General features: G+C 33.6%; 4 protein-coding genes across 7 annotated transcripts in view; 3 read left to right on the top strand and 1 right to left on the bottom strand.

Moving 5' to 3' along the window:
- Positions 1-25,726, top strand: part of LOC128187720 (paraplegin-like) — a 49,200-nt gene that overhangs the window by 13,313 nt on the left and 10,161 nt on the right. The window lies entirely within an intron of this gene.
- On the top strand, positions 162-4,666 carry LOC128187728 (synapse differentiation-inducing gene protein 1-like). Of its 2 annotated transcripts, XM_052858239.1 has the most exons (5): positions 162-317; positions 1,640-1,784; positions 2,006-2,134; positions 3,935-3,956; positions 4,071-4,666. In XM_052858239.1, exons 1-4 carry the CDS (start codon positions 265-267, stop codon positions 3,944-3,946), a joined length of 339 nt encoding a protein of 112 aa, XP_052714199.1. In that variant the 5' UTR covers positions 162-264; the 3' UTR covers positions 3,947-3,956; positions 4,071-4,666. The 2 variants fall into 2 exon arrangements, with proteins under 2 accessions (XP_052714199.1, XP_052714198.1); XM_052858238.1 differs by lacking the exon at positions 3,935-3,956 and having other exon boundaries at positions 164-317.
- LOC128187723 (nuclear receptor coactivator 5-like) lies at positions 5,809-20,993 on the bottom strand. Of its 3 annotated transcripts, none has more exons than XM_052858231.1 (14): positions 20,875-20,993; positions 18,624-19,104; positions 17,713-17,823; positions 17,486-17,579; positions 17,285-17,338; positions 14,573-14,716; positions 14,264-14,350; positions 13,973-14,095; positions 13,574-13,773; positions 11,777-12,091; positions 8,964-11,644; positions 6,443-6,612; positions 6,275-6,345; positions 5,809-6,130 (listed from the first exon to the last, which is right to left on the bottom strand). In XM_052858231.1, exons 2-11 carry the CDS (start codon positions 19,084-19,086, stop codon positions 11,142-11,144), a joined length of 2,094 nt encoding a protein of 697 aa, XP_052714191.1. In that variant the 5' UTR covers positions 19,087-19,104; positions 20,875-20,993; the 3' UTR covers positions 5,809-6,130; positions 6,275-6,345; positions 6,443-6,612; positions 8,964-11,141. The 3 variants fall into 3 exon arrangements, with proteins under 3 accessions (XP_052714191.1, XP_052714192.1, XP_052714193.1); XM_052858232.1 differs by having other exon boundaries at positions 18,624-19,153; positions 20,875-20,950; XM_052858233.1 differs by lacking the exon at positions 17,285-17,338.
- Positions 20,978-24,216, top strand: LOC128187729 (nuclear envelope phosphatase-regulatory subunit 1-like). Its single transcript, XM_052858241.1, has 6 exons — positions 20,978-21,089; positions 21,533-21,604; positions 22,144-22,217; positions 22,553-22,662; positions 23,133-23,187; positions 23,844-24,216. The coding sequence occupies exons 1-6, from the start codon at positions 21,068-21,070 to the stop codon at positions 23,877-23,879; spliced, it is 369 nt and encodes a 122-aa protein (XP_052714201.1). The 5' UTR covers positions 20,978-21,067; the 3' UTR covers positions 23,880-24,216.

Genomic DNA, 25,726 nt, shown 5'->3' with positions numbered 1-25,726 from the left:
GAGTATTGTTTATATTTACTGGTGTAGAAGACATGTTGATTTACTTTAAGTAACGACTACTTCATCATAGTTGCGCACTCGACAAGCGTGTTTTTATTTGTAGTGCAGTATACATTTGTATTTCCGACCTTGAGCTGGCTGTGTGATCTCGTGACCATATTGGTGTCATGAGTCAAGATAACAATAGACAATTACTTCCATAATTATCAATGAATGACCATTATGTATAGTAAATGCAGGAAATACTTTATGAAGTTAAAATAAATGACTGATTACAAAATGTACTTGCCAACGAGGCACCCACTGGTGTACCCAATGTAAGTACATGAGTTTAAAAAAGCTTTAGGATACGTTTAGAATTCATTGTTAAATGATTACTGTTTAAGAAGAATATGGGATCGAAAGCTGAATAATTCAGGACGGACTAAAAGTGTATGCCATATTTCCAGCTCAAGGGGAGCTTAAAACGCTGGAACAGGGATTTATTTTAGATAACAGCATTTCAACCTAAAGGCTAGATAACTCAATCATCCGTTGGTTCTGTTGAATGGACTGCAGTTAAGTGTTTGATTTAATTAAGTTTGAAAAATACGTTGCTTTTATCTCGAAGTGGAAATGAAAATGCAAATGTTCAAGGAATTTTTGGCGAAGAAAGTGGCCGCGAAATAATCTGAATATCATGTTTGTTTTTTGTTGCAAAAGGCTGGTACACTATAATCCATTCTTCATTTACACGTTATCTGGCATTAAACTTCAAAGCGTAGTGTTCTATGTATACAAGGAAGAGGACACTATAGTAAGGAGGATGTAATACATATATTAAGAAAAAGATCGTCAAGGAAATGAAGGAACAAAGATATTGGTTTAGTTCCAAAACAGGTGCTATTTCTTCCTCAAGCCTCAAATGTGACACAATAATCTGATAAAGATCGTTATTCTATTTCACCCTTAACCTACATGTTCATTGTCTAGTGAAATCAGAGTCGTTAACAAGGAGTTAATACCTGACCCACAGGGGCATCACATCCTCTCTACTCTCTATAACACACACACACACACACACACACACACACACACACACACACACACACACACACACACACACACACACACACATATATATATATATATATATATATATATATATATATATATATATATATATATATATATATATATATATATATATATATATATATATATATATATATATATATATATAAACACACACACACACACACCATTTATATATTTAAATATATGTCATCTAGAGAGTAGAGCGGATACGATGGCCCCTGTGCCTGACTCGTCTCTCAGGCCTATATTTGACTGTATGTATAGAACCAACTTACAGCTAGATGGTGAGACTTGCCGTATTTATGGCCATGGTTGGTGAATGCTTATTTAGGAAAATATGGGTAAAAGCTCCCACTCAACCTAACCTGCTGGACCCTTTCTGCATATTGTCAAACCATCGCAATATTTTGGTTTCCAAGTCCGTTTTGTCATCGTATCTTGTGACTCAAGAAAGGCTTTCTCTTATAGTCTTATCTTCTTTTATCATAGCACCAATAAACTTTCAGGCCATGCTTTATATAATCTGATACAGCTGTAAATATATATATGTGTGTACTTCCAGGCCATGGTGGAGCCTAGGCGGCAGAGCTGACGGTGGGTTTGTGCACGCCATGTCCAGAAAACAGACACCCCGGGAGCCCGTGCTGCTGGACGCAGCCGAGGCTTCCGAGGATGAATCCAGTCCGCTGTGTGCTGAATACTACCGAGTGAGTCCACCATAGCTCCTAAACCAACCAATGGCCATTCCTTTGTTAGCACATTGTATTCCTGTCAAATTTCTGATTTAAAACAGATTAGCTGGTTTTACATTTTAAAATTAAGGACTTCTTCAACTGTTCATGTGTCCATTTAGGGTAACATTTTTAAGATTATTTGCAACTTTACCCATGCGTTAAAACTTGCAAAATAATTCTTTTTTTATTGACAGGGTCTTTCTTACGCTCCTAACGTTGCATACATAAGGAACCCTCCAAAAGACTTCCGAATGGGAGCTATTCTGAGTGCAATATTTTGTTTTTTTCCTCTTGGATTGCTTGCTATCTATTATTCATTTAAAGTAAGCATGTTTTTATCACATATATCACTGCATATAAATTAAGGTGGAATAACACACCTGGAAAAAGTAACTCAAATTAACAATAAATTATTTTATTTATTATGAAAGAAATAATGATAAATAAACTGGGAACAATTTGCAGTTTGGGGATAAAAAAATGAATTTTTAAAAATATCAATTCAGTAACAACAGAAGCCCCTGCGGGATTCGAACTCGGGATATTCGGATCACAACCCCGACACTTTATCCACTCGGCTATGGAGTATGTTATATATTCCTGCCGATAAAATCCTTTCAGTAAAACGATATGTCGTTTCGATCAGAGGTCATCCATGTTCATCTTCGCTAGCCAAGGGTTTTCGGTCCACTTTGCTCCCCATAAACCCTTGGCGGATTTCATTACGAAAACTCGGTGACAAGATCTGTTTTATGATTGGCTGCAGCTGCGAGTAGCTGATCCAATCGCAGTGCTGGTAAATATAAACTTTAAAAGAGAACACATGTGTGATCTTTGGTAAAACATTCGGTGCTTTTAACAAATTGAGACACAAGTTCTCGAGTACAGTGTCTCCGCAACGATGGTCTAACCAGATCGCTTTATAAACCTACATTGTATATGACCATACAGGCACGTAGCATCGTTATTGAAAGTGGGGGGGGGGGGGGGGGGGCAGACCCATCCAAAAAATCTTGACAAGCCAAAAAAAAAAAGAAAGGAAATTTGAAGTTTTCAAAAATCTTCAAAATCCTAATCCGGGGGGGAGTAACTTCAATTTGACTCAATTTAACTCCTCATTTCCTTATTTTCATATCAATTTTTTACTTACTTCCAAAAAAGTGGGGGGCCAACTCCGTTATAATTCATTTTTTTATATGTAAATTTTAAAAAATTGGTTGCTGCGAGAAAAAGTGGGGGGAAGGGGGGGGGCCAGGCCCCCCCTGCCCCCCCCCCCCCCCCCTGATGCTACGTGCCTGCCATAGTTCTACAAACTTGTCAAGGCTCGCGTGATAACATGGGACGTAAACATGGCGAATGTAGAAGTTGCCTATCCCGTTAGTATATACGTTCCTGCTTATGGTTATTGCTTTTAAAGGTTCAGTGAGCTCTGTTTTATTTAATGTCTTTGGTCCGCAATATTCACGACAACGATACCTGATTTCATGGCATGAAAGCTTTCATATAAATCGGCGACTTTTTCACTCCCGGTACAGGTCATTACAAAACACTATGAATATAACACATTCCGTGCTTTCCCTAGGTTATAACTTAATTCGTATTTAATAGCATCGTTAATTATGTTCCGATATTCGGTAGTCAATATGTTTTCAAGTTGTATTAATGCCGTAGTGTGTATATAACCTGTTGTTTAATTCGATTAAAATGTAAATATGCAAGGGGCGCAACTCAAGTTGCTCGCTAGATAGCGCCACCACATCACCGAGTTTTCGTAATGAAATCCGCCAAGGGTTTATGGGGAGCAAAGCGGACCGAAAACCCTTGGCTAGCGAAGATGATCCATGTTGTGATGACGTCTTATTCCACCTTAATTAAATTATTATACTTCAATACAATTATTCTACATAACTCGACATCTGATTGGTTGTTATACAGTAGACAATCACGTGCCAGGGCAATAAAACTTCACATTTCCCTGTCATCGTAATATTCTTCATCAGATAACACCCCCTCGAATTTTCATTCCATGCATGCTTATAAAATATCCCGAGGAAGTTCGAGCATACGATGCAATTAAACGATTAATTCTATTAAAAAATCGTTTTAAATCCTTTTTATTTCAGAAACTGTTATAGAAAGAAGCCGGTAACCATTAAAGTTCTACGTTATTGCTTTACTAGAATTGAAAAACAATTTAAATGAATTATGGTCAATGTTTTCCTATTTCAATGCTTCACAATAGCAGTTTCGGTTTTGTAGACGGAGAAGCTTTTTCGGAATGGGAACCTTTCGGGTTCCATCACAGCGTCCGAGAGAACCCGACTACTCATCAACTTGACCCTCTTGATGGGCTCCCTGCTCTGGTTTGGAGGTGTGATCGGGGCCGTATTATTTGCCAATAGGCTTCATTGATCAATCACCTTTCATGAATCAGTGACTGATTTCTCAGCATTAGGTCAATCTAATCTCCACGGCATTCTTGCAAAATTTATTGTTGTAAATGTTGATCTGAATAGCAAAATCTAAAGCCGTGACTTTTAAACAAAGATCTGTATTCATTTTGTTTGGCAGGAAATCCAGATCCATTCTGTTTCTTGAAAATCTCTTTATTGATATATGGTATATGTTGGAAAGAAATACATATTTCAAGAAATTTGAATCTCAAAACAGCAGCCATTAGTCATCATAAACATGCATTTTTGTTACGACCACATTTTAGGCGACATATTAAAGCCCTTATTCTTTGTAGTTTGTTGCTTATTGTTTGTTGTATGCTTCTGTCATATATTAATAGTGTATATGTTTTATTAAGTTATTATTTGATATAAACTTTGTAATAAAAGATTCATAATTTCTGTATGAGATTTTTATTGTTACATTATTATGAGAATCAGAGAAGTATGAGGTGTTTTAGCATTGCCTCCAAAAGTGGCGCGCTGGATCTTGCTGATGTCATGGGCATAGGGAGAACTGCGATAGTCGAATATATAGGTACTACCAACTGTTATACTTCATGCTTACTCTTTTATCAAGTTCAAGTTCTTTATTCCAAGAGACAAATGTCTCATAGGTTATACATATGAACATATACATATTAAATAAACAGTAAGAAAAACAAAGTGTACATAATCGATTTGGATAATTCACATGGAGAGTTCGTTGCTTGTTTGCATAATATAAATATTTACCTAGATTACACAGTTCTTTAGTATTAGAGGTAGATAATAACTGTATAACTTAATAGACACTTGGTTTTCGGGAGAAGTATTTTTTAATATACTTATCTCTTAAACTACAAAGTGATGGACAAATAAGTAAAAAAATGGAACTCATCTTCAATTACATTTAAGTTGCAAGATTCACATTTTCGACAATCACGTGTTAAATTATCATACCTCCCTGTTTCAATCTTTAAGTCATGTGAGGACAACCGTAAGCGTGTAATTAATTTACGATATTTTACATGAATTGGTTTCTTTAGGTAAACTTGTAAACAAAAATGATCAACAACATGTTTATATAATATACATTTTGATGCATTGCTTATATCGTTAACAACTTTTTGTTTAAAGACATCACACATTCTATTAAATATAATATCTAAAATAACAGACTCTTTCATAGTACTTTGATATAAATCGGCTAAGCCTAAGATGGACAATTAGAGGGTTTATATAGGCTTTGCCTGTTGCCCAATCCATTTGATTACTCAATAAAATATGTTTAAATTATGGAAAATTCTTTCCTGATATTTGAAATCCATATGTCATTACTTTTCACCATGTCTTCGTAGCATGCTTTTAAAATACAGTTTTTACTGTTTCTCAATTTAAACCAGTATTTAAAAATTTTTTGTTTCCTGAAAATCTCTAATGGAAATCTACCTACTTCATAATCGATCACCGGAAACTCATATTCGTGAGAAGTCGCTTTAACAGCTTGTATATCTTCTACAATTCTCTCCTTAGGAGCATTACATCAAAAATAATTCAATCTATAACTTTTTTTCTCTATTTTATTACACAGTGAACAAATTTAAGATTTCAAATAGTATGAATTAAAGGCTTATCCTCAATCTAATAATGTAAGCAAAGAAACATTTTTGTTACCAAAATGAGAAATAATTTAACTATTACAATTTGAATTTTTCACGCTATGGTTTAATACAATCCTCTATCAGTACTCGCAGTGCGTTGATTTGTAACTGGAGTTCAGCAACAATCGCATTTGAATTTACGGCACAGAATCAATAATGGCGAATGTCATCCAGCACCGTTTATGGCGTATCACTGCAGCTTACAATTTTCTGGGATTGTGTCCTACAAATACATGAAGTTGTGACTGATTTTTGTGAAGTGCACAACATCTCTTGCATCCGTTTTAAACAATTAACAATTAACAAAAAAATTTCATAACTTAGAAGCTGATGTCAAGATCAACAAACGATGAGGTATTTTTCCGACCTTTGAAGTTACCGTCTTGATCTTTTTCAAATCCCACAGATTGCAGTATCCTGGTGTTGGCATCAAATCGCCTGGAACAGATGAAAATACAGTCTTTGAATTTAAAATTTTGGATAGAGTACAATTAGATACCTTTACATACAATTTTATAAATACACAATTACTTACCATTAAACACTGCATGTGTGTCATATCCAGTGCAGTATAGGGCCATTGGTTGACACATACAAGTACTAGCTCGGTCAGCTCTAGCTCGACTAGTCTCCATCCAATGTTATCTGCACAGAGTGAACGTATCTCAATGGACTACAGCACACTGCTACATCAGAATAAGGCTGCTGAAAAGGGGAAAATAATAAATTCAAATATTTGACATGCTTTAAATGATGACTAGAGTTCAAGTTAGACATCAGTAACCATTTTTAAATCTGACACCACTAGAGCTTTGATCCGCTTCGACAATTTTATGTCACCACACAAAGATACGTTGTTTTTCCATATTGGGATTCTTGGAACATTAGTTTATATCAAGCTATCAAAGGTCCCGAATATAAAATTAATATTTTAATCTCCATTTAATTGTTATGTAACAAGCACCCGTGTAAGTACTAAGTGAATCAAAGAAATGTTTGAAAAGTATTCGTGGTTAAAAACGAATTTTACAAAATCTAAATTTGGTACAGTTCAATATACACGGGTAATGCTTCGATTAATTTTCCCTATAAAAGCTATGAAGTAACATCGGTTCACATACACTACATGTATTATGCTTGAAAACTAATGTTTGGAACTAATGTTGGGCAAAAACAAATATGGATCTTTTAGAAGTTTAGAAGCCAATGCAATAATTTAGAGCGTTAAAAAAATATCAAACAAATCTTTCAAACCTATCAGAAAACGACTGAATGATGCAATTTTTTTTTTAATCAGTAGTCACAATAAGGGAGATAATTAGGTCCCTTGTTTAATGTTGTGTTTTGTGATGGCACGACTGACACCAAATATTGCCGACACTATAACTTCTTACACTTATTTTAGCCTCTAAAACTGATTACAATTCATAAACTGACATGACCAAAAAACAACACTATCCACATACAGTCATACGGATTTCTTCAACTATTAAAAACTGCTTGAAAATATATTATAAGCTAAATTAAATACTAAAACTTCATAAAACGAATAACGTTTATTGATGCCTTTTTCTGTTTATGAAATCGACTTCGCATATATTTTTTTAATAATAAAAACACAAGCTACATTGAACTCACGGACTTCCAAGTAGTTGTAGTAACTACGGTAACGTTCAAAATGAAAAAAATTAGTCGTTCCTTCTGTGTAACGTGCTGATCGACAGCAGTAACAATTTACGCATTTATTCTCACTTTCATGAATTATTGATTCGGAGAAAAAAAAATATTGATACATACTATCATTAATGACATCGTATTACTCCCAGATCTTTTAAATGGTCATTGTTGATCATCGTACTGTCTCTCGTAATTAATACTAGACTGAAATATTCAATAATTCTTCAACCTTTGTTATCAGATTTTAGTTTTAAATGAAAAAAAACCCTGGTGAATTGCATAGTGGATGAATTAGATTTATTTATTTATTTACTACAATCAACCTTTTATTTTTGAATTACGTTAAAATCTGTTCAGTCAATTTTGTTTAATTTGCAGATAAATAATTTTTTTTTACATGAAAAAAGCCAGGTTTGCATCGTCACATGCATCAAACATTTAAAGGCTCATCTTTTTGACACATATTACTGGTATCCATTCTTATGACTCCCTCCTCCCCGAGTTTATACGATGATTTTATTACTTACTGGCAGAAACTACGGTCTATCTACGATCTATGTCGTTTGTTATTAATGTACTTATTTGAAATCGCGATGTTGGTTATTTTCATTCGGTAAAATAAAGTTATTCGGGAGGGACAGCATACTCTGAACAATAAATTTAGACGATCCAATGTCGTTCAACAATTCATAAACACACAATAACGACGTATATCTACGTATCAGTTGAAAATGAAATATCTATATAATATACATGTATATAAAAGGCGTTAGGCTGCAAAAGAAGTTGAAACCCGAATTCGTAAGTTATCTAGCAATGCAACGCAGTGATATTTTTTTAACAGTATCGAATAACAAACTCAACTTCGAATAAAATTGTAAAAACCATAAGGTAGGGTACATTTAGCCGTTGTTCACAAAATTGCATTTCAGAGACACTTGACCAACAGTTCGATTTTTTCACACATTTTTAAAATATACTTAATTTTAACATAGTTTATAATCTAATTTTAAAAAAATTGAAAAATCTCAATAGGACGTTCAACATCAAACAAATCGCAGAGAAGGATTTTTCTTCAGATTTTTTAAAATTTGTATACGTCATCGAAATTCAACCGAACGCCCTTTTGTACATCATTTGACATTCTCTTAATTTCTCTTTGAGCTAAAGGCTCGACTCTGAAATATTTTTTGTACATATGCGATTTTAATCAAATAAATATTGCACGCGGCATCAACGCTTTAGTCTCGTGTATGATGTATGCATAGTGTTTCAATTCGTTTAGATGACATACACGCAAAACCGTTTTACAGAACAAAAGACATCGAACATTCTTTTTCTTGAGGAAAACGAATTCGACGACTAGCTTTATAACTTACCTCAAGGTGGTCCGACTTGAACACGTCAGTCCTTTGCACACGATACACAGCTTAGATGAGGTTTCAACAGATTCTTTTATTTCTTTTTGGCGTTATACATCATTCGGTGTCCACAGATTTTGATTTCATTTTATCTTAAATTTTGACGTCTAATTTAAAAGATCCCCGAAATATTTTTAAACCTTCATTTATAGTTTCAACGATTTCTTTTTACATATTTCAATACGCAAAATTTCAGGAAACCCCGAGTTTCACTGTTTAAAGGTGCTCCCAATCCTTATTCATATTTTTACAATCGTTATTTATTTGATCTATTTATCTATAGGAATCTTTTTTTAATTCTTCATTTAAATTTTTTTTATTTTTTTTTTTATAAAACTTTAATTCACACAATGATCAAATAAATTTCTTGATAAAAAAGACGACTTTTTAAAGTTTAGAATGAGCGATTTCTTTATTCACCGACAAGGTCTGGTGCAATAATACTATGAATGATGTCAAACTTTCTATGCTTGAAAAATATTATTTAAAATTTAATAAAATTCATTATACATCAGAATTTGCTATTACTTACATAAGACTTACACAAAATGTAATGTTAATGTGACCCTTTGTGACATCCCGTACTTTCTTGCTATTATTATGTTCGAGTCAATTATTTATGCTGGCGGTCGCACTTTGTCATTTAGTCTGACCTCTCTTCATTTTTCAGATTATGCCATGCAGATAAAGTATGAATACTTTTACTTTTAACCCATGGGTACATGTATTTACGGAATAAACTATTATTTCCGATCGGGTTAGGCTGTGTTCCAGTAAACGAAGGTGGACAAAAGTTTTCGAGCAGATCATACTGATCAAATCCATCCTACACAGCAATTGACACTTATCGAGTTCTACGTGCGTTACTTTTTATCCACTGGTTTTAAAGTCTCTCGCATTGATGATCGGGTCAACAGCACTACGCCTGTGCTTCTATTTACCGAATGGACCCAAATAAACAATGGACGCAATGATGATGGAAAAATTAAAACTTAATCGACTAATTTTCAGAACTAATGGAATCTTTTTCCAAACCAATCTAGCCTATAAAACGGCAATTGTAGGGGACAAGTTTGGTTATGCAATACTCTCAGGATGCTTGTTTTAAGAGGGATCAAAATCAGTCAGGTGGTGTATCTTGTCGGACATCTTACTATTTGTTTCGTTGAGTAATAAGCTGCCATACGAGCAGTCACCACCAGTTTGTGATGTAGTGTTTTATAAAACGAAAATATGGCACATTCTTCTCAAGTCTTTGTACAAAAACATCGCGTTATTTATCTGAAGTGGGAATTGTGTTATGGATTGAATGATAGTCTCCGCGTAAACCATTTCGTTAGCTTTGTAATAATTGTTGATTTCAATGTGTAAACAAAATACCTGTTTTGATGTTTTTTAGTATCGCTCTTATCGAAGTACGTGCCAGTCAGATTTGCTCTGTATCTAATTTAGCGACGCTCTTTAAAAAACCCCCACATTTTTCTGAACACAAACACATACTGCTGAACTTGAAATCACGTCTCTTGGTCGATAAACAGCGGCATCTTTCTTCACAAAACAACTATAAATTTAAAAGGCACATTTATTTACTCTAACTTCTCTCTCGCATAAACCCGAAATTCACGAAAACCAACATTCCAAAAATTATGTCATTGTTATGTACGAGTTGATCTACGGGATCGCTTTATCTTATTTCATGTCTTTAATCCGCTATTAAATGGTTTAAAATCATTAGTTTGAATGAATGCATTACAATGACAGTGTACTATTATAATAGAATGTTTTATTTCACTTTTTGTATCTAGCGTTTTGTTGATTCGGTATTCGTCGTAAATTAGCGTATTTCTTTAAAGTCTGAACCCAATCTCCGTGCAGCAATTTCAGAATAAGAAAGTGCAACTAAAGATTACATTGATAAAAAATTTATGTCATTTTTCTGATTTATTGTCAATCCCTTTTTTTTTAATCTCCACACATAATGAACATGATGAAATGGTCATCTAATAAATGTTTTTAGCACAAACTTTAAATGGGTTAAAAATGTCTTCATGGATGGGTACATAAATATACCGCTACCACTGATACTTTATTAAAACATGATAAATGAATAATGGAAATTATAGCTCTGGCGGAACTTCAGTACCGAATCTGTCCAGGACCCCCTGGTCTGAGGGGGGCTCCCCCAGGGCCACTCCCGTACATGGGCCTCTGTGCTGGCTGTTGACCCCCTGGTCCACCTTGACCTCGAATCTGCTGCATGGGGGCGTTACCTGGCATACTTCCATACCCACCTCCGGGACCCTCTCTTCTCATTGGCTCACCCTCTCGACTCATCAGTCCAGCAGACACTGGCTTGATTCCAGGTGTGGAGGAGATGTTCTTCAACAAATTTGGGCCACTTTGAATAAGGTTGTCTAGTGCCTTCTGAACGTGTGGGTTATCGAAGTTGATCAATGAGGACATTCCTGGCTGGCCACCTCCTAGGGGGGCCCCATTGCCCATCCCTGGGGAAGGTTTGGGAGCCTGGGAGATGCCAGAATCACTAGGACCATTCAGAATACTCAGGATTTTGGCTTGAAGCTCTTGTTGCTGCTGCTGAAGATTATTGTCTTCTTTCCTCAAGTCACCAACACCATATCCTAAAAATGCCGTTTAATTCATCAACTTAAGAGTTCTAAGATTGTCTAAACTATAAAATGTGATATTTTACATGAGTCTCATTCTCAGTAGACTCAATCATAAACTGATATAAAACCAAACAAAAAAATTACCAGGTTCTGGCAGTCTCCTTCCTTCAGTATCAAATAATTTATCTCTTCTCTCCCTAAGGTACCCTATAACTTTGTCTATTTCTTCTATTGTTAACTGACGATTGTCAGCTAGCAAGTTTAACAGATAAGATATATCGGGTCCTGGGGGTACAAAGGGGGGTGGGGCTCTAGCAGCAGGGGGGGTGGGGGCGGCACCTCTCTCGGGTGGAGGTGCAGCCACTGGAGGAGCGGCTTTTTCTCGAGCTGTTTGCATGTAGGTTTCAAAGCTGCGTCCAACCAGAGTTATTGCGTCTTCTATTGGCATGTTTCTGTGTTCTGGTGGGAAGGAAACAACAATTTCATCATAAAGCAACTTGATAAAATAAGGACCATTTTCTTTTTTGTTTTATTTTTTTAAGGCTCTCATTGCATATCAAAATCAAAACTTACCCACAGGTACCAAATCAATGCAGGAAAAATGCAACAAAAAAAACGCTGAAAAGTTTTGATGAAAATCACAATATCTTGGCTTTGAAACATCAAACCTTTTGAAAGAATTATGTTTTTTAAATTGAGATTTTTTAAAAAAAACAATTACATGTACTATCATTATTTATTTTCTTTTTTTTACTCTGTTTTAATTCAATCTTTTTTATTTGGGGGAGGGGGCACTTTCATTTCCCCTCACATTAAATTTCCTTTCAATTATGGGTAGCCAGTTTAATGAGGTTGGCATTTTAGCATTATTTTCTTTGGATTTTGAGAACGCAGGATTCTACCGTTAATATCCGCCATTCATAACTTTTAAATTTAGTTGTGTAATTAACATTATGGTGTCATTTTTAAAATTTACATAAAAAAAAAAATGTTTAAGTGTTAAAACAATGTTGAAACAACAGTTTGAATTATCGCATATTAAAGCACCTCGAACCTTTATTTAGTGCCTTTTAGTTTAATATTCAACAATGAAAATGATTTAGTGCATTCTCCTTTTTGATTCAAAACCTTCGCGCTAATGTAACATTACACACTCGCATAAAATTTTGAGAATAGAACAGTCAACCCATGATAAAGTTCAACTATTTTTTTAGTTCACTCTCATACTTTTTTGTTAATATTTATTTTAAGACGCATTTTATGAAAATAAGTGATGAATTTTACCAATTCAATTGGTATTTCTGTAATTATATTTTTTGAGTCCACTCTCACACTTTTAAGTTTACATTCACTTTAAGACGCATTTTAAAAAATAAGTGATGCACACACCGATTCTTCCGGGTCAATCATATGGAATAATTTTAAATTTGATATGTCAGTTTTTAATTGAATCATTGTACACTCATCCTGTGAGTTATTTACCAAAGGCGTTATGTGTATATACTGGTATGTGGCATACCAACAGGAAATACTTCTTTAAATTCATCTTGTTTATCGCCCTTGTCACAAACTATCATGCACTGCAGCAAACAAAGCTTTTCAATCCTGCTGTGCAGGAGCAGTTTGTTATATACCTCAAGCAATGTTTTAATTTTTAATGGAAACTAATTGATTTTTTTACACAGTTAAACACCATTTTTAAGGATGACACATGTTATGAGTATAAATATAATCTTTAGACTCTTAACACACACATATCCCAAATCATTGAAGAAATTTCTAAATAATCCATACCAAATGAACCAATACACATAAATTCTACAAACTCATTTCAAATTTGATTTCATTATGTACAAACGAAATATGTAGATCACACACATATGTAATCTTTTATTTAATATTCCAATATCCACTACGTTGTATTTTGTATACAAAACATACCTTGTGGCGTTCCATGCAGAATATTCAAAGTCAGAGACTGGTGGACCTCATTTTGACTATTGATGACAATGGCAAACAGGTGCCCCCTTTTGGAGGCCTCCTCAATCATCTGAGGAATGGTCCGGTCCTCCGGTATGACAGTCACCAATGTTGTAATTGACTTAGTGCTAAGCTTCCTTTCAACAAATTCTCCATAGCCCCTACAAAAAGCACACAAATAGACCTTACAAGACAATCAAAGGAGGTTATAAAATAGATATTTAACATACAGATCTTTAACAAAAACAAAAGAAATTGTGCCTTTTAGTTCATCTAAGATTTTGACCCTACAATAAATCTATTTAGTTAGGAACAGTTTCTTTAAATGAGGAAGAACAAATCTCTATTCATTGTCCTTACTTCAGTTTGGCATTGAGTAGGATGACTTCCACATCAGGAGGGGGTGGGGGTTTCCGTGGGGCATCGTAGTAATCCCTGTAATAAGGATCTCTGTAAGGGTCTCCGTAAGGATCCCTTCTGTATCTGTAAAGAAAGGTACCAAGTACAAATAACAAAACTTACCACAAAGTGATGAATGTGATTCAGACATGTAATATCAAAATAGAAGATTCAGTTTCCATGCATGATCAAGGGTATTTCTGACAGTTTTGAATTATGTAGTTGTACACAACTAAAAGCTGCAGGACAAACCTGTACGGATCTTCTCTGTATCTGTCAAAGTATGGGTCGTCAGGGGGAGGCCTTCTGTAAGGATCCGCATAGTATGGATCGTCTCTCCTGTTATGAAAGCAGAAGTAGACTATGAATTAATTAACAGCATGTTATATTAATAGGTGATTGAGACTTGAAGTCATGATGCTTTTCATTTTAAAAAGTGAACCTTGGTATCCATTTTCAAAAAATGTACCACTATATATTTCACCTGTACAAGAAAGATATTAACAATGAACCCTAATGAAGTGCTATTTGTGTTTCAGTGGTGTGTTCTTTTTTTTTTACCTGGGTGGTGGGGGTGGTCCTGGTTCCCTGTAAGGATCTCTGTATCGGTCCTCATACGGGTCACCACGAAGGGGGGACCGCTCCCGTCCCTCGGCAGGTGGGCCCCCTGGGGGTGGGCGTCTACCTCCAGCTGGGGGTGGGTACCTGTTCATCAAAAATCAACATACACTGAGACTAGAATTTAACATAAGGACACACAACCAAGTCTTTCAGAATATCATAAAGCAATGCAACTATATCAGCAAATAACATGCACATGTAACATTCAAATAAAGAATGTGCTTCTGAAAGATAAGCATTACACTAGGATGTGTCTTGCAAAATTGCATACAAATACAGTTATGCTGTTTGATTCCCTCCACCCCCTGCTCCCCCCCCCCCAAAATAAACTTAACAACATACGATATTTGCAACCTGTGGACACTGTGATTTTACCGGGAAATTTTTCTTGCTAAACACAAACAAATAGAATACTGGGATGTCTTAATTAACCAATTACCAGCATGTTTAATATGTCTCTAATATCAAGTTTATTAATTGTAATACCAGAATTTACCAGAGGGTATGTTCCAGAAAAAATACTATAATGAACACACTTTAAGAAGTGGATCTATATATTATTTTGTGAATGATAAATTCATTCGTGATATAGGCACTGTTAAGGTTGAGTTAGGGAAATGCCACAGCAATCACCTGGACACATAACTAAAATTTTGAAAATTATGTACCAAGCGTACAATCCTGCTGAAAAAATCTTTGTCAAAAATTAAATGGTGTGTGTGAATAACTTCCATCAACATATCAACTATAATCACATACAATGGGTACACAAATTGTTATAGATTTATATCAAAGAATTCAAAGATGTTTCCCTTCATTTTCCAACACTGAACAGAATGAATATCTGGAACCTTGAAATTGATATATAAATGCTGAAACTTTTCAAAAACAACGTTATAACAATTCAGAATTGAGAAGGAAAATCAAAGGCCAGAACGGCCACAAAGGCGTCGAACTGACTTTTTCTTTTATATAGAATGATATCAATAATTTGAATTTCTGTTAATTTAATAGTTGTATATCAAATAATTTTAGACATAGAATAGAGAAGTATATGAATTATGTTTTGTGCTGCTTTAAAAACAAAAATAAGTTTATTTTCTTATAAAATAGGTATTGGTGCTTTTACAATTCAATAACTCATTATGGTTACAAAATTTGAAGAAATGTCAAAGTTTAAAAATAAATTATTTTCTTTGAACAATTTTCACAGGTTCGTGATTTGAATACATTAACAGTATGTCCCTAATTATAATAATAAAACATACTTTCATTTATTTCAATTCCCGTTTGAAACAAGATTCCCTATGGTACTGTTGTTTACAAACAAATAATTTAATTCTGGTTGTAACACGCTTTCTGATTGGTTGAAAAATTTATTTTATATCGTATAAAGAATGTTGCCTACGTCATAGTAAGACAAACGTCAAAAACGTATCAATCCGCCTGACGTTACGTTTGAATTTTGTACAATTTGATGTCATTTTATAGATCAAATGACCGTTTTTATCAACAATTGATAGCAAATAAATTAAATTATAAGGAATGAATTCAATATTTATTAGTTTTATACGATATAAAATGGTTTGGAACAGTTTACGCTTCTTTTATAAACCGCTTCGCGGTTTATAAAGCGTAAACTGCCCCAAACCATTCTATATCGTATAAAACTAAAAAATATTGAATTCATTCCTTAAATCCACAACACGTGCTATCTAAAATGCTCGACCAGATCAACTGCATTATCGTGTTTATTTTTATCAACAAAATCACTAGATACGTTTATCGCTTACATTTATTTTGGAGACCGTGCCCGATAACAAATAAAATTACATCGCAAATTTTATTTCTTTCGGGCACGATCTCCAATTAAAATGTAAGCGATAAACTAAAATAATATTTAGTGAATGTTTACACCTGATTGTATTCATCCACCATTTCTTGATTAAGCAAATTTATACTTATGCAATGAGTTGTCAATAACCAGGTAGGCAAAGTTTGTTTTTTTGTACACAATTTAGTTTCATAAATGGAATAAAAATCTTGTAATACGTTTAATACTTTAAGGAACTTATTTCTTATGCGCATTTAAAAAGCGGTGCAGTGCATGAATTTGGACGATTGCCAATCCAGACGATCACTAGAAGGCTGTCGAGCATTAGCTCGACGCCTTAAAAACCAAAACATACATATAAACATAACAGTAGCTATAAAATGATGCTAAAATATGGATCGAAATCAAGTCATAAAACATCTATTTCAATCATGCTTTATCTACTACAATCAAAAGTTATTACACAGTAAACACACTCCTAGAGATGGCAAATTTTTATAACAGAATGATCAATCCTAACACATGGGTTTCTTGGTAATTCTAAAGGCGTAAAATGCCTTCACATATGCTGAACTATCTATTATAAACATTGCCAACATGTAAAGATATTGTCAGAGTGGGAAGAGCAAAATTCAGAAACACACTCTGAATGACGTAATTTATGAGTGATCAGTTGTCTCCAACACAAAATAACTTTGCTCTATGACTATAACAGTGCTAGAGAGATTTTGATTATGAAACTTTAAATCCATGCAAGAACTTAAAAGGCTGATAATTGATAAGAGTTTGCCATCTCTTGAGGGGTTAGCAAGGCACACCTGTCCTCGGTCGCTGGAGGGTGCCCATCTCTACTGCCTGGTGGGGAAACAAATCTTGCAAAACAAACATTTTTTTGCTTTTATAATCTAGAGAAAATTTAAGTAATTTTTATACACTTAGCGGTTTTTAAAAAAAAAAAAATCATGTTTCCAATATGGTTAGAATAGAGATGTATACAAAGACAGAAAATGTTGGCATACCTGTCAGCATAGGGCCCGGGTGATGCCCCCCTGGGGTTGCCTCTTGGGGGTGGTTTTCCTCCTCCTCTTCTGCCTTCTAGGGCCATTTTTACGTCTACAAAAAAGAAAATGAATGAAATAAAACATTTCAATTTTTAACACCGATTTCATTTTTAATCTCTGACAGCATAAAAGATTAAACTTTCACGTATCAACCTAAAATTCAGTAAAATAGGATCAGGCATTACCTAGTTTATGACCCTTTAAAAGGCCACCGTCCTCGTTTTTAACTGCTTCTAATCCTTCTTCTTCCTTAGAAAACTGTATGAAACCAAAACCTCTCTCGTGTGTGGAGATACCTACAAATCAGGCACCAAAATATAACAACCTGCCAACTTATTCTTCATACACATCTTATTTTCTTTAAAATTTGTCAAACTCACAAAATATTTAACTGAAACCCAGATAAAATAGAGTGCATAAAAATAAGATTATAATAAGCTTTCATTGTTAACTGAAATTCTTCATATTGAGAATTTTTTTTTCAAATGAATAAAAATGTAAAATATATTAAATGCAATGACAAACCATACTCTATGCTCATTTCATGAACCTTACCAATATTTCTTAACTCAAAGGGTAAAAACGCGATATTGTTTGCACTGTCATGGTTACGAAACACAAACAGCATCAAACACTAGAACTTGACGAAACATTCGCGAAAATATAAACATCACGAGAAAAAATGCGTCCTCTTTCAAAAGCAAAAAACGTTTTTTCAGTTTATACCAATGCTATAATGAAAACAATCAATTAATGCTGAGATAGATATCATTTTGGTTTTATTATCATTAGACTTGCAGAAAAGACAAAAGATTTATCATAATTAGACAAGTTTTACATGTGAATATTACAAATTTTGTAAGACTGACAATCAAATAAAACTTTGAATAGTTTTTCTGACATGCAAAAGTTGTTCTCAAAATAAATATAAAATTTTCTCTTAAAGTACAAAATACGTGAAGAGTGTTAGACAAACTTCAAAAGGAACAGATAAGAAATTCATATGTTATATGTTTAAGAAAGTTGAGATCTAGGTTTCGTTTCAACATTGCACTTGGCAATTGTGATATGCAAAATTTCTATACAGAAAGCATACCTAGAATCTTTCCATATTTTTCAAACATATTTTCTAGTTCTTCTTTGGTAACTTTATCAAACGGTAAATTTCCGATAAAAACTCTCGCTTTCATGAGTTCCAAATCTTGAATGTTTGTGGAGCCATGTATTCCCGGTGATCTCTCCTTCTGTCTGGAGTGAGACCTGCTACGACTGCTACGACTCCTACTTTCCCCTCTGCTTCGACTACGAGATCGTCTGTAACTTCTGGAGGACCGGTGAGAGCTTGACCTATAGTATCTCCGTCTAGGACTCCTTGACCTTGATCTGTACCGTCGCACTGGTATAGGACTCCGCCGTCTATCTCTGGGGTAGGAGTAACGTGGACTTCGACTCCTGTCCCTGTCTTTTGGTATCACTCTACCAAAACGATCCAGGCGCATTGGACTTCTTGAGCGAGAACGCGAGCCTGATCTGGATCTAGATCGGCTGCTACTTCCCATGTTTGAAAACTATAAATACTGTAAAGATACTTCAAATGTGAAAAGTCACATGATGGTTTGCAAAATCCTGAAATGCAAAAATAAATAAATGTTACTATTTATATTGGTATACTCAAAGTTGAATTGCAGTTGATGAAGCTGAAAAGTCATCAAATTAGAACTGTTGACAATTTATCTACACGTATAACATTACATGTAAAAAAAAAAAAACAACACAAATCAAATTTCACATAATATTTTACCTTTTCACTTTGCAAAAGGGACCTTGGAAGCAATGAAAGGATTTGATTCAAATCTATGAAACAACGCGTTTTCTCAACTCACTCACACTGCACACTTTTTTTCGAAAATGAAAAAAAAAACTAAACTGTAACATTTCAAATGAATGTCTCTGCAATTGAAAAGGTAAAAATTGTTCTCAATGAAAAGTAAGTGTTTTGATGTATCTTTTAAATTATTCCATTTACTGGAAACAGGGATTTCCTTCACTAGGCACAACATAAAAGGAAAATATTTAAAAGGGCAATATTTTCTATTTAACAAGAAACTCGCCTATGCGAACACCTCACAGTCACTTGTATATATCATTCAGTCCATTAATTTATAATAAATTGGTTTAGTTGGAATGGTAGGTCAATTCAGGAATGTAACAATGCTTGAAAATTTATGGGTTGTTTTAGTGCATAATTACTTCTCTGCTGTGCAAAAATTACTGAAAGCAGTTTGCAATTATATATGACCTCTAACATTAATAATTAAATTCATTTCCTGTTAACAAATATCAGACTTACAAAAAAAAAGTACTTGACTTAATATTTTATAAAATCTATCTTAATTAATGTAATACCCAACCAACCAAAAAATAAGTAAACAGAGGGGTGGTTTTGTTCAAATTACTAAAAAGAAAGCCACTCTCTCTCACTCTCTTACAGGCATTTAGAAAACATTTCTTTAAATATTTCACTAGCAAACAAGTGTAACGATATCGTCTGTTGCACACACATTCAGGGCAGACAAAACATTGAAAAATTCAAGGATATTAGTAATATTCTATATATAGCTATATTTTTTAATCTACTTAGCCTTTTGCACAAGAGTCAATTGCACAACCCTATCATCAGCATCGCCCTTGTTAAACTAGTCGAAAGCAACAGAAGTCTATATTTGAAGGACAAATATTCTTCATATACTAATCACTGTGATGTTCGAAAAAATACGATAAGTATAGAGAAACAGAAAAATAAAATCCAGATAAATCATTTCTTTTAATTCATTGTATGCTTTCGTTTCTACTCAGCGATTATATGGAGAATTTGCATTGTTTTTGATTAGTGTGGTGAGTAATACTATCGAGGATGTTTCAACACAAAGAATTTATCATACAACAACATGCAGGTATAGTCTGACGACAGGGATAAGTCTTTTTTTAACATGATAAAAACTGGGTTTAATGGATGTTTGATGCACTACACAGGAACCCATACTGTAGGATTACATTCTAATTATTTTAAGTTTAAAAAAAACTTAATAAACACATCTCACGAATACTACATTGATTTTAATGCGTGAGCACAAAGCAGAATATGCATCTGATTAACTTCTCAAATATATTTTATATCATTAATTTTATCTTACACATTGCAAATATGCATGTATTAAAACCGAAAATGGCCGACAATCTTTCCTACGCACAATACGAGATGATTTCGCTAGTGTTAACCATTTCTGGCGCTCAATGGATAACCTGCAATTAACAATTATTATGAGATATATATTGAAAATGCATACCGTCTGCAATTAATCTTTTAATTGAACAATTCTTCGACGTCGCATGTGCAGCTTCTGTTTTCGACCAAAGCCTCGATCCAAAATAAATGTAATTGTATTACGGAATTTGATTGGTTCTATTCTTGAGAAACATCGAATGAGGTGTGGGTTTACAAAATGATCTTTCTAAGGGAGACAATTCTCCAACCACAACATGTCAGCAGAGCAGACTGAAGGTATCTTAAGACAATTGTTTGTAATATTGATCAATATTTACGCTGCAATATCATTTGACATTTTCTATTCAAATTTGAAAAATAATATTGTCGTGAGATTTTCAGTGTTTTAATCATCATAGTCACCTGAACAAATAAAAAGTGATCTATTCAATATCTTGATATAGCTATATAGCAAATCGATCTATGTATTGATTTATCTAGAATAAGCTACATTTTTTTAAAATCTTGAATATGAAACCATCAAATATATACCTATATAAGTTGTAGATCTTGCAGATTGCTGTTTGATCAAATTTACGTTATGTTCACAACTTCACACACAGGTGCCAATGATTTTAACACTGCATAATCAAGAGACTTTTTAGAAATATCACTGCATTTTAACACTTATAGTAGATGTAAATATTAATATTGGATCCTTCCTTTTTATTCTTTTTTAGACCTGAAGGCATTCGAGAGAAGGTTAACAGAAGTTATAGACAAGCTGCAGCCAACAGCAAGACTATGGAGAAGTAAGGCCAATACTAGAAGTATTGAAGAGAAAGTAGAAAAGCACATTTCAATTTCTACAATAATACATAACAACATAATTATAGTTAACTCAATCTAAATAAAATTGCATATTTTTTTTTAATTCCACACCTCTTTCTTTTTTAGAAGTTATGGATTAAAACCAACTAATTTTACACTGATTGATTTGTGTTTGAAAGCTTAATTTCCCCAGTTTTCATGACATCCAGCTTATTTTGTTACTGTACATATATCTGTTTTTTGATTAACCAGTATCTTAAATTGAACCTTGATTACATGTATTTCATGGAGATGACTGTCAAAGTTTGACAAAGCAAACACTGGTGCAATGAACTATAAGGTATCTTTGTGAAATGGAGATCATTATATTCTACTGGTATACACAGTGTGCATCAAGGAAATGGCTATCTAAGTTTTGATACATACATTGTATAGAATAAATGAATTCCTCAAAGTAACCTTGTAGTACCAGTAATTTGTACTAGTGAATCCTCTAAGAGATTTGATATCATTTTTTCAGTGGTACTCATAGTGATCTCGGTTTGTACAGCTGTTGGCGCATGGACCTGGCTGTGGGACTCACAAACTAAGCAGGTACTCTTCTATTAATCATTCCCAGGATACTTTGTTTAAAAATCATTTGCTGCATATAAAAGATTTAATACAAAAGAAAAACTTTATGACACATAAATTTTACTTGTGTGTTTGCTTTTTGCCCTACTGAGCAGAAAGTTAAATTGAGAATATCCAATCAAAACTTGTCCATTGTTGTAATGGTTGACTTTGTTACCATTGAAATTACCTCTATGATCAAAGTATTTTAAACAATAATAATCATAAAACTAATTTTCAGCTGAAATCATGATCATGCCCCTTTAAAGTCAAAACTTAATTTTTTGTTTATTATTTGATTGATATTGTTATTGCAGATATCACTACCACAGTCCCTTTTAAATCACCCGTTCTTCACCATTAGCTGTATTCTCCTAGTCCTCCTTTTCCTGTTTGGAATCCATAAAAGAGTTGTAGCACCATCAATGTATCCTTTTGCTGGCTAGCTTTTTCTGAATGACAATGAATTATGTAACAAATAACATTTAAACATACAGATATCTTCAGAGTAGACAGGCATGGCTCTTCTGATCAAACATGAATTGAAGATATGTACATATTGTCATGTCTAATTAGTAGATCCTTGCCTATAAACACAAGATGTAGTCTTGCTATTTTAATCAAATTAATTTAGTAATAGTATATTCATTATTTATTCTCAGGTATTTATCATAGAAAGGAAAATATATTTTTTCACTAAAGGTCAGCCTATCTTGCACTCAGATTTAGGAGCAACAAAAATGTTTTGAATTTGAATTGACTGATGCATTTATGGTTACATAGTGGTTTCTATAGGCGGAGATATGTTAAGCAATATGATATTTGAAGCACAGTTAGGTATTTGAGTAGGCATTATCTTTAGAAAATTTTAAGTAGAAAATCCTTAACCTTGGCCAGTGTTGCATCCAGATGTCGACAGGTGTTAACAGATTTCAACATGTCCTGTGATGATGTAAGACCCTGGTTATTTACTTATTATACTTCACTTGTATAAGTACATGTTAAGTTATAATTAATAATGGTTTATATGGTGTGTACATTTAACTGCAATCTTATATAAAGGTAGTCTATTTTTGCTGCTGAACTTTGTCTTGATATGAAAAATTTCAAATAAATTTATGCATGATCAATTTTTACCTTACCCAATAGAAGCAAACAGAGACAGATTTGCAAAAACAAAAAAATTTCAAATTACCTACATGTTACATTTGCCAAACCAAGAGAATATGAAATTACAGTTTTGTTTAGCATTTTAAGGCAAATATCATTTACAAAAATTTATTTTTACTGTAAGTAGAACATTTTAATGAGGGGAAGTTATAACAATAAAATTTAAAAAGTCACTGTTAATTTAAAGCTATTGTTTGTTGTTCATTTTGTTAAAGTTTAGAGTTATGCTCTTAAGGTGGAATGTTGCACCAAAATTTTAATTTATGGATCGTTTTTAAAGTGTCTTTTCCAAAACATGATTTCGCTGTTCGAAGAAGGATGATCATTCATCTGAAACTTGATCTTGTTGTTTTTGAAATGATACTTTAATGATTCATAAAATAAAATTTTAGAGTAGCATTTCTTCCTAATACCCTATGGTAATTTCTTTTTTTACAGACTGGAAAACTTATTCTAAAACCAAGACATATATAGCATGAAATTCAGAAAACAACACAATTCTAGTGGACGTGTCTCCTTCATAGAACTGTGCCATTTCCTGTACAGCTCACCCTTACATTCTGATATTCCTTAGTGCTTTGATCAGGGATGGAGAAGCAATTTGTATAGTGTTTTTGTGACTTTTTACAAGCACTACACACAATCAGGACATGACTTAAATCTGAACTGTTACCTTGTTCTTACATGTTAACATATACAGCTATGAAGTTTCATATATTACGTGTTTTACCTACCTACATGTAGTTGTTCGAAAGAGCATTTGTTGTGTATTTCATAATGAAATAAAATGATGACGTTGTTTTAAACAGCCGGCTTGAGTTGACGTTATTGTGTTGGTTGCTAGTATTCCACTGCTCTATGTACAGCTTTAGAGCTTTTATTTAAAGAAGTTCGATCCTCTAATCTACCAAAGTTGACCAACAGATTTGAACTCATCTTCGCTAGCCAAGTGTCCGATTCGTTTTTCTCATGAGATGAGAAAAACGAATCGGACACTTGGCTAGCGAAGATGATTTGAACTGTTATTAAAGTTTCATATCAAAATGTCTAGATCGCCCTCCAAACCACTTCAACATATTTCCCCGAAATACGGCATTAACAATTTCAATAAGGAATAGTTATTTAATGATGTTAAAATCATCAATATCATTTACCCTTATCAACCTCGTCATTTTCAGAAATGATAGCTGGTTTTGTACATCTCTGTTTCATTGCCCATGGTGCGAGAGAGGCTTGATAATATCGTATATATACATGTGCATGATACGTACAGTGCTTCTCTTAGCAATGCAAATGGTTTGTTTTAAGTTTCCTTGGAACACAAGCGAGACAAACGCCTCGTGTCAAGAATTTATTTTACTAGTACTACGTTTACATGTAAGTCTGTACTGTATCATTAAAGTTTGTCTGTTGCCCATCGAATTATGTTGGAATGTTGATGGGAAAAGTCACTAAAATTTGAAAAATGCTTATATATAGTCAGTGTATTTCTTTATGTCAATGTATAAAAACGCGTACCAGTATGTCTCACTAGTACTTTCACTTAACTCACAGACACCTGGCGTTAAAAATATTTATTTTACTAATAAAATTATCCCCTGTACTATAATAATAACAAATTTAGCACATGGAATAATTCTATTATTTAAAGAAATATTTTTAACGTCGGCGCCTGTGATTAAAGTGTACTCTAAAGATATGTTTCTGTACGAAAGACGAATAGGGCCACTTAAAAAAATATTTTTATCTCGTAATTACGAGAAAAGATCTCGTTATTACGAGTTAATTATCTCGTTATTACGAGAAAAGATCTCGTAATTACGAGTTAATTATCTCGTTATTACGAGAAAAGATCTCGTAATTACGAGAAAATATCTCGTTATTACGAGTTAGTTATCTCGTTATTACGAGTTAATTATCCCGTAATTACGAGAAAAGATCTCGTAATTACGAGAAAAGATCTCGTTATTATGAGTTAATTATCTCGTAATTACGAGAAAAGATCTCGTAATTACGAGAAAAGATCTCGTTATTACGAGAAAAGATCTCGTTATTAGGAGTTAATTATCTCGTAATTACGAGAAAAGATCTAGTTTTGAAATGGCGCGTTTCATTATTCTATTCTTTTTATATAAAGTGTATGAACTACTGCAATGTCTATTAATATACACTTACTTAGCATGATCATCGTTTAAAACGCATAATTTGATATAAAATCGGACCAAGCAGTTTTAAAGAAATTTCAGAAGAATTAGCAAAGCAAATTGATTAAAAAATTCATTGAACTGTATGTCAATAATTAAGAAGGATACGTCTTATTT

The sequence above is a fragment of the Crassostrea angulata genome, chromosome 6, assembly GCF_025612915.1.
Source record: "Crassostrea angulata isolate pt1a10 chromosome 6, ASM2561291v2, whole genome shotgun sequence".
In the NCBI taxonomy this organism is placed as follows: Eukaryota; Metazoa; Mollusca; class Bivalvia; order Ostreida; family Ostreidae; genus Magallana; species Magallana angulata.
This window is presented reverse-complemented; position numbering and strand designations above follow the sequence as displayed.

Bases quoted from the DNA above. Each gene is read 5' to 3' on its own strand.
- LOC128187729 (XM_052858241.1), top strand. From the start codon at position 21,068: ATGTCAGCAGAGCAGACTGAAG. The intron at 21,605-22,143 runs GTAAGGCCAATA...TCATTTTTTCAG, and splicing joins AACAGCAAGACTATGGAGAA to TGGTACTCATAGTGATCTCG. The intron at 22,663-23,132 runs GTATCCTTTTGC...AACCTTGGCCAG, and splicing joins AGAGTTGTAGCACCATCAAT to TGTTGCATCCAGATGTCGAC.
- LOC128187723 (XM_052858231.1), bottom strand. From the start codon at position 19,086: ATGGGAAGTAGCAGCCGATCTAGATCCAGATCAGGCTCGCGTTCTCGC. The intron at 14,096-14,263 runs GTTTGTCCTGCA...CTTTCTTTACAG, and splicing joins TACAGAGAAGATCCGTACAG to ATACAGAAGGGATCCTTACG. The intron at 11,645-11,776 runs GTAATTTTTTTG...CGGCATTTTTAG, and splicing joins AAGGAGACTGCCAGAACCTG to GATATGGTGTTGGTGACTTG.
- LOC128187728 (XM_052858238.1), top strand. From the start codon at position 265: ATGACTGATTACAAAATGTACTTGCCAACGAGGCACCCACTGGTGTAC. The intron at 318-1,639 runs GTAAGTACATGA...GTGTACTTCCAG, and splicing joins CACCCACTGGTGTACCCAAT to GCCATGGTGGAGCCTAGGCG. The intron at 2,135-4,070 runs GTAAGCATGTTT...TCGGTTTTGTAG, and splicing joins CTATCTATTATTCATTTAAA to ACGGAGAAGCTTTTTCGGAA.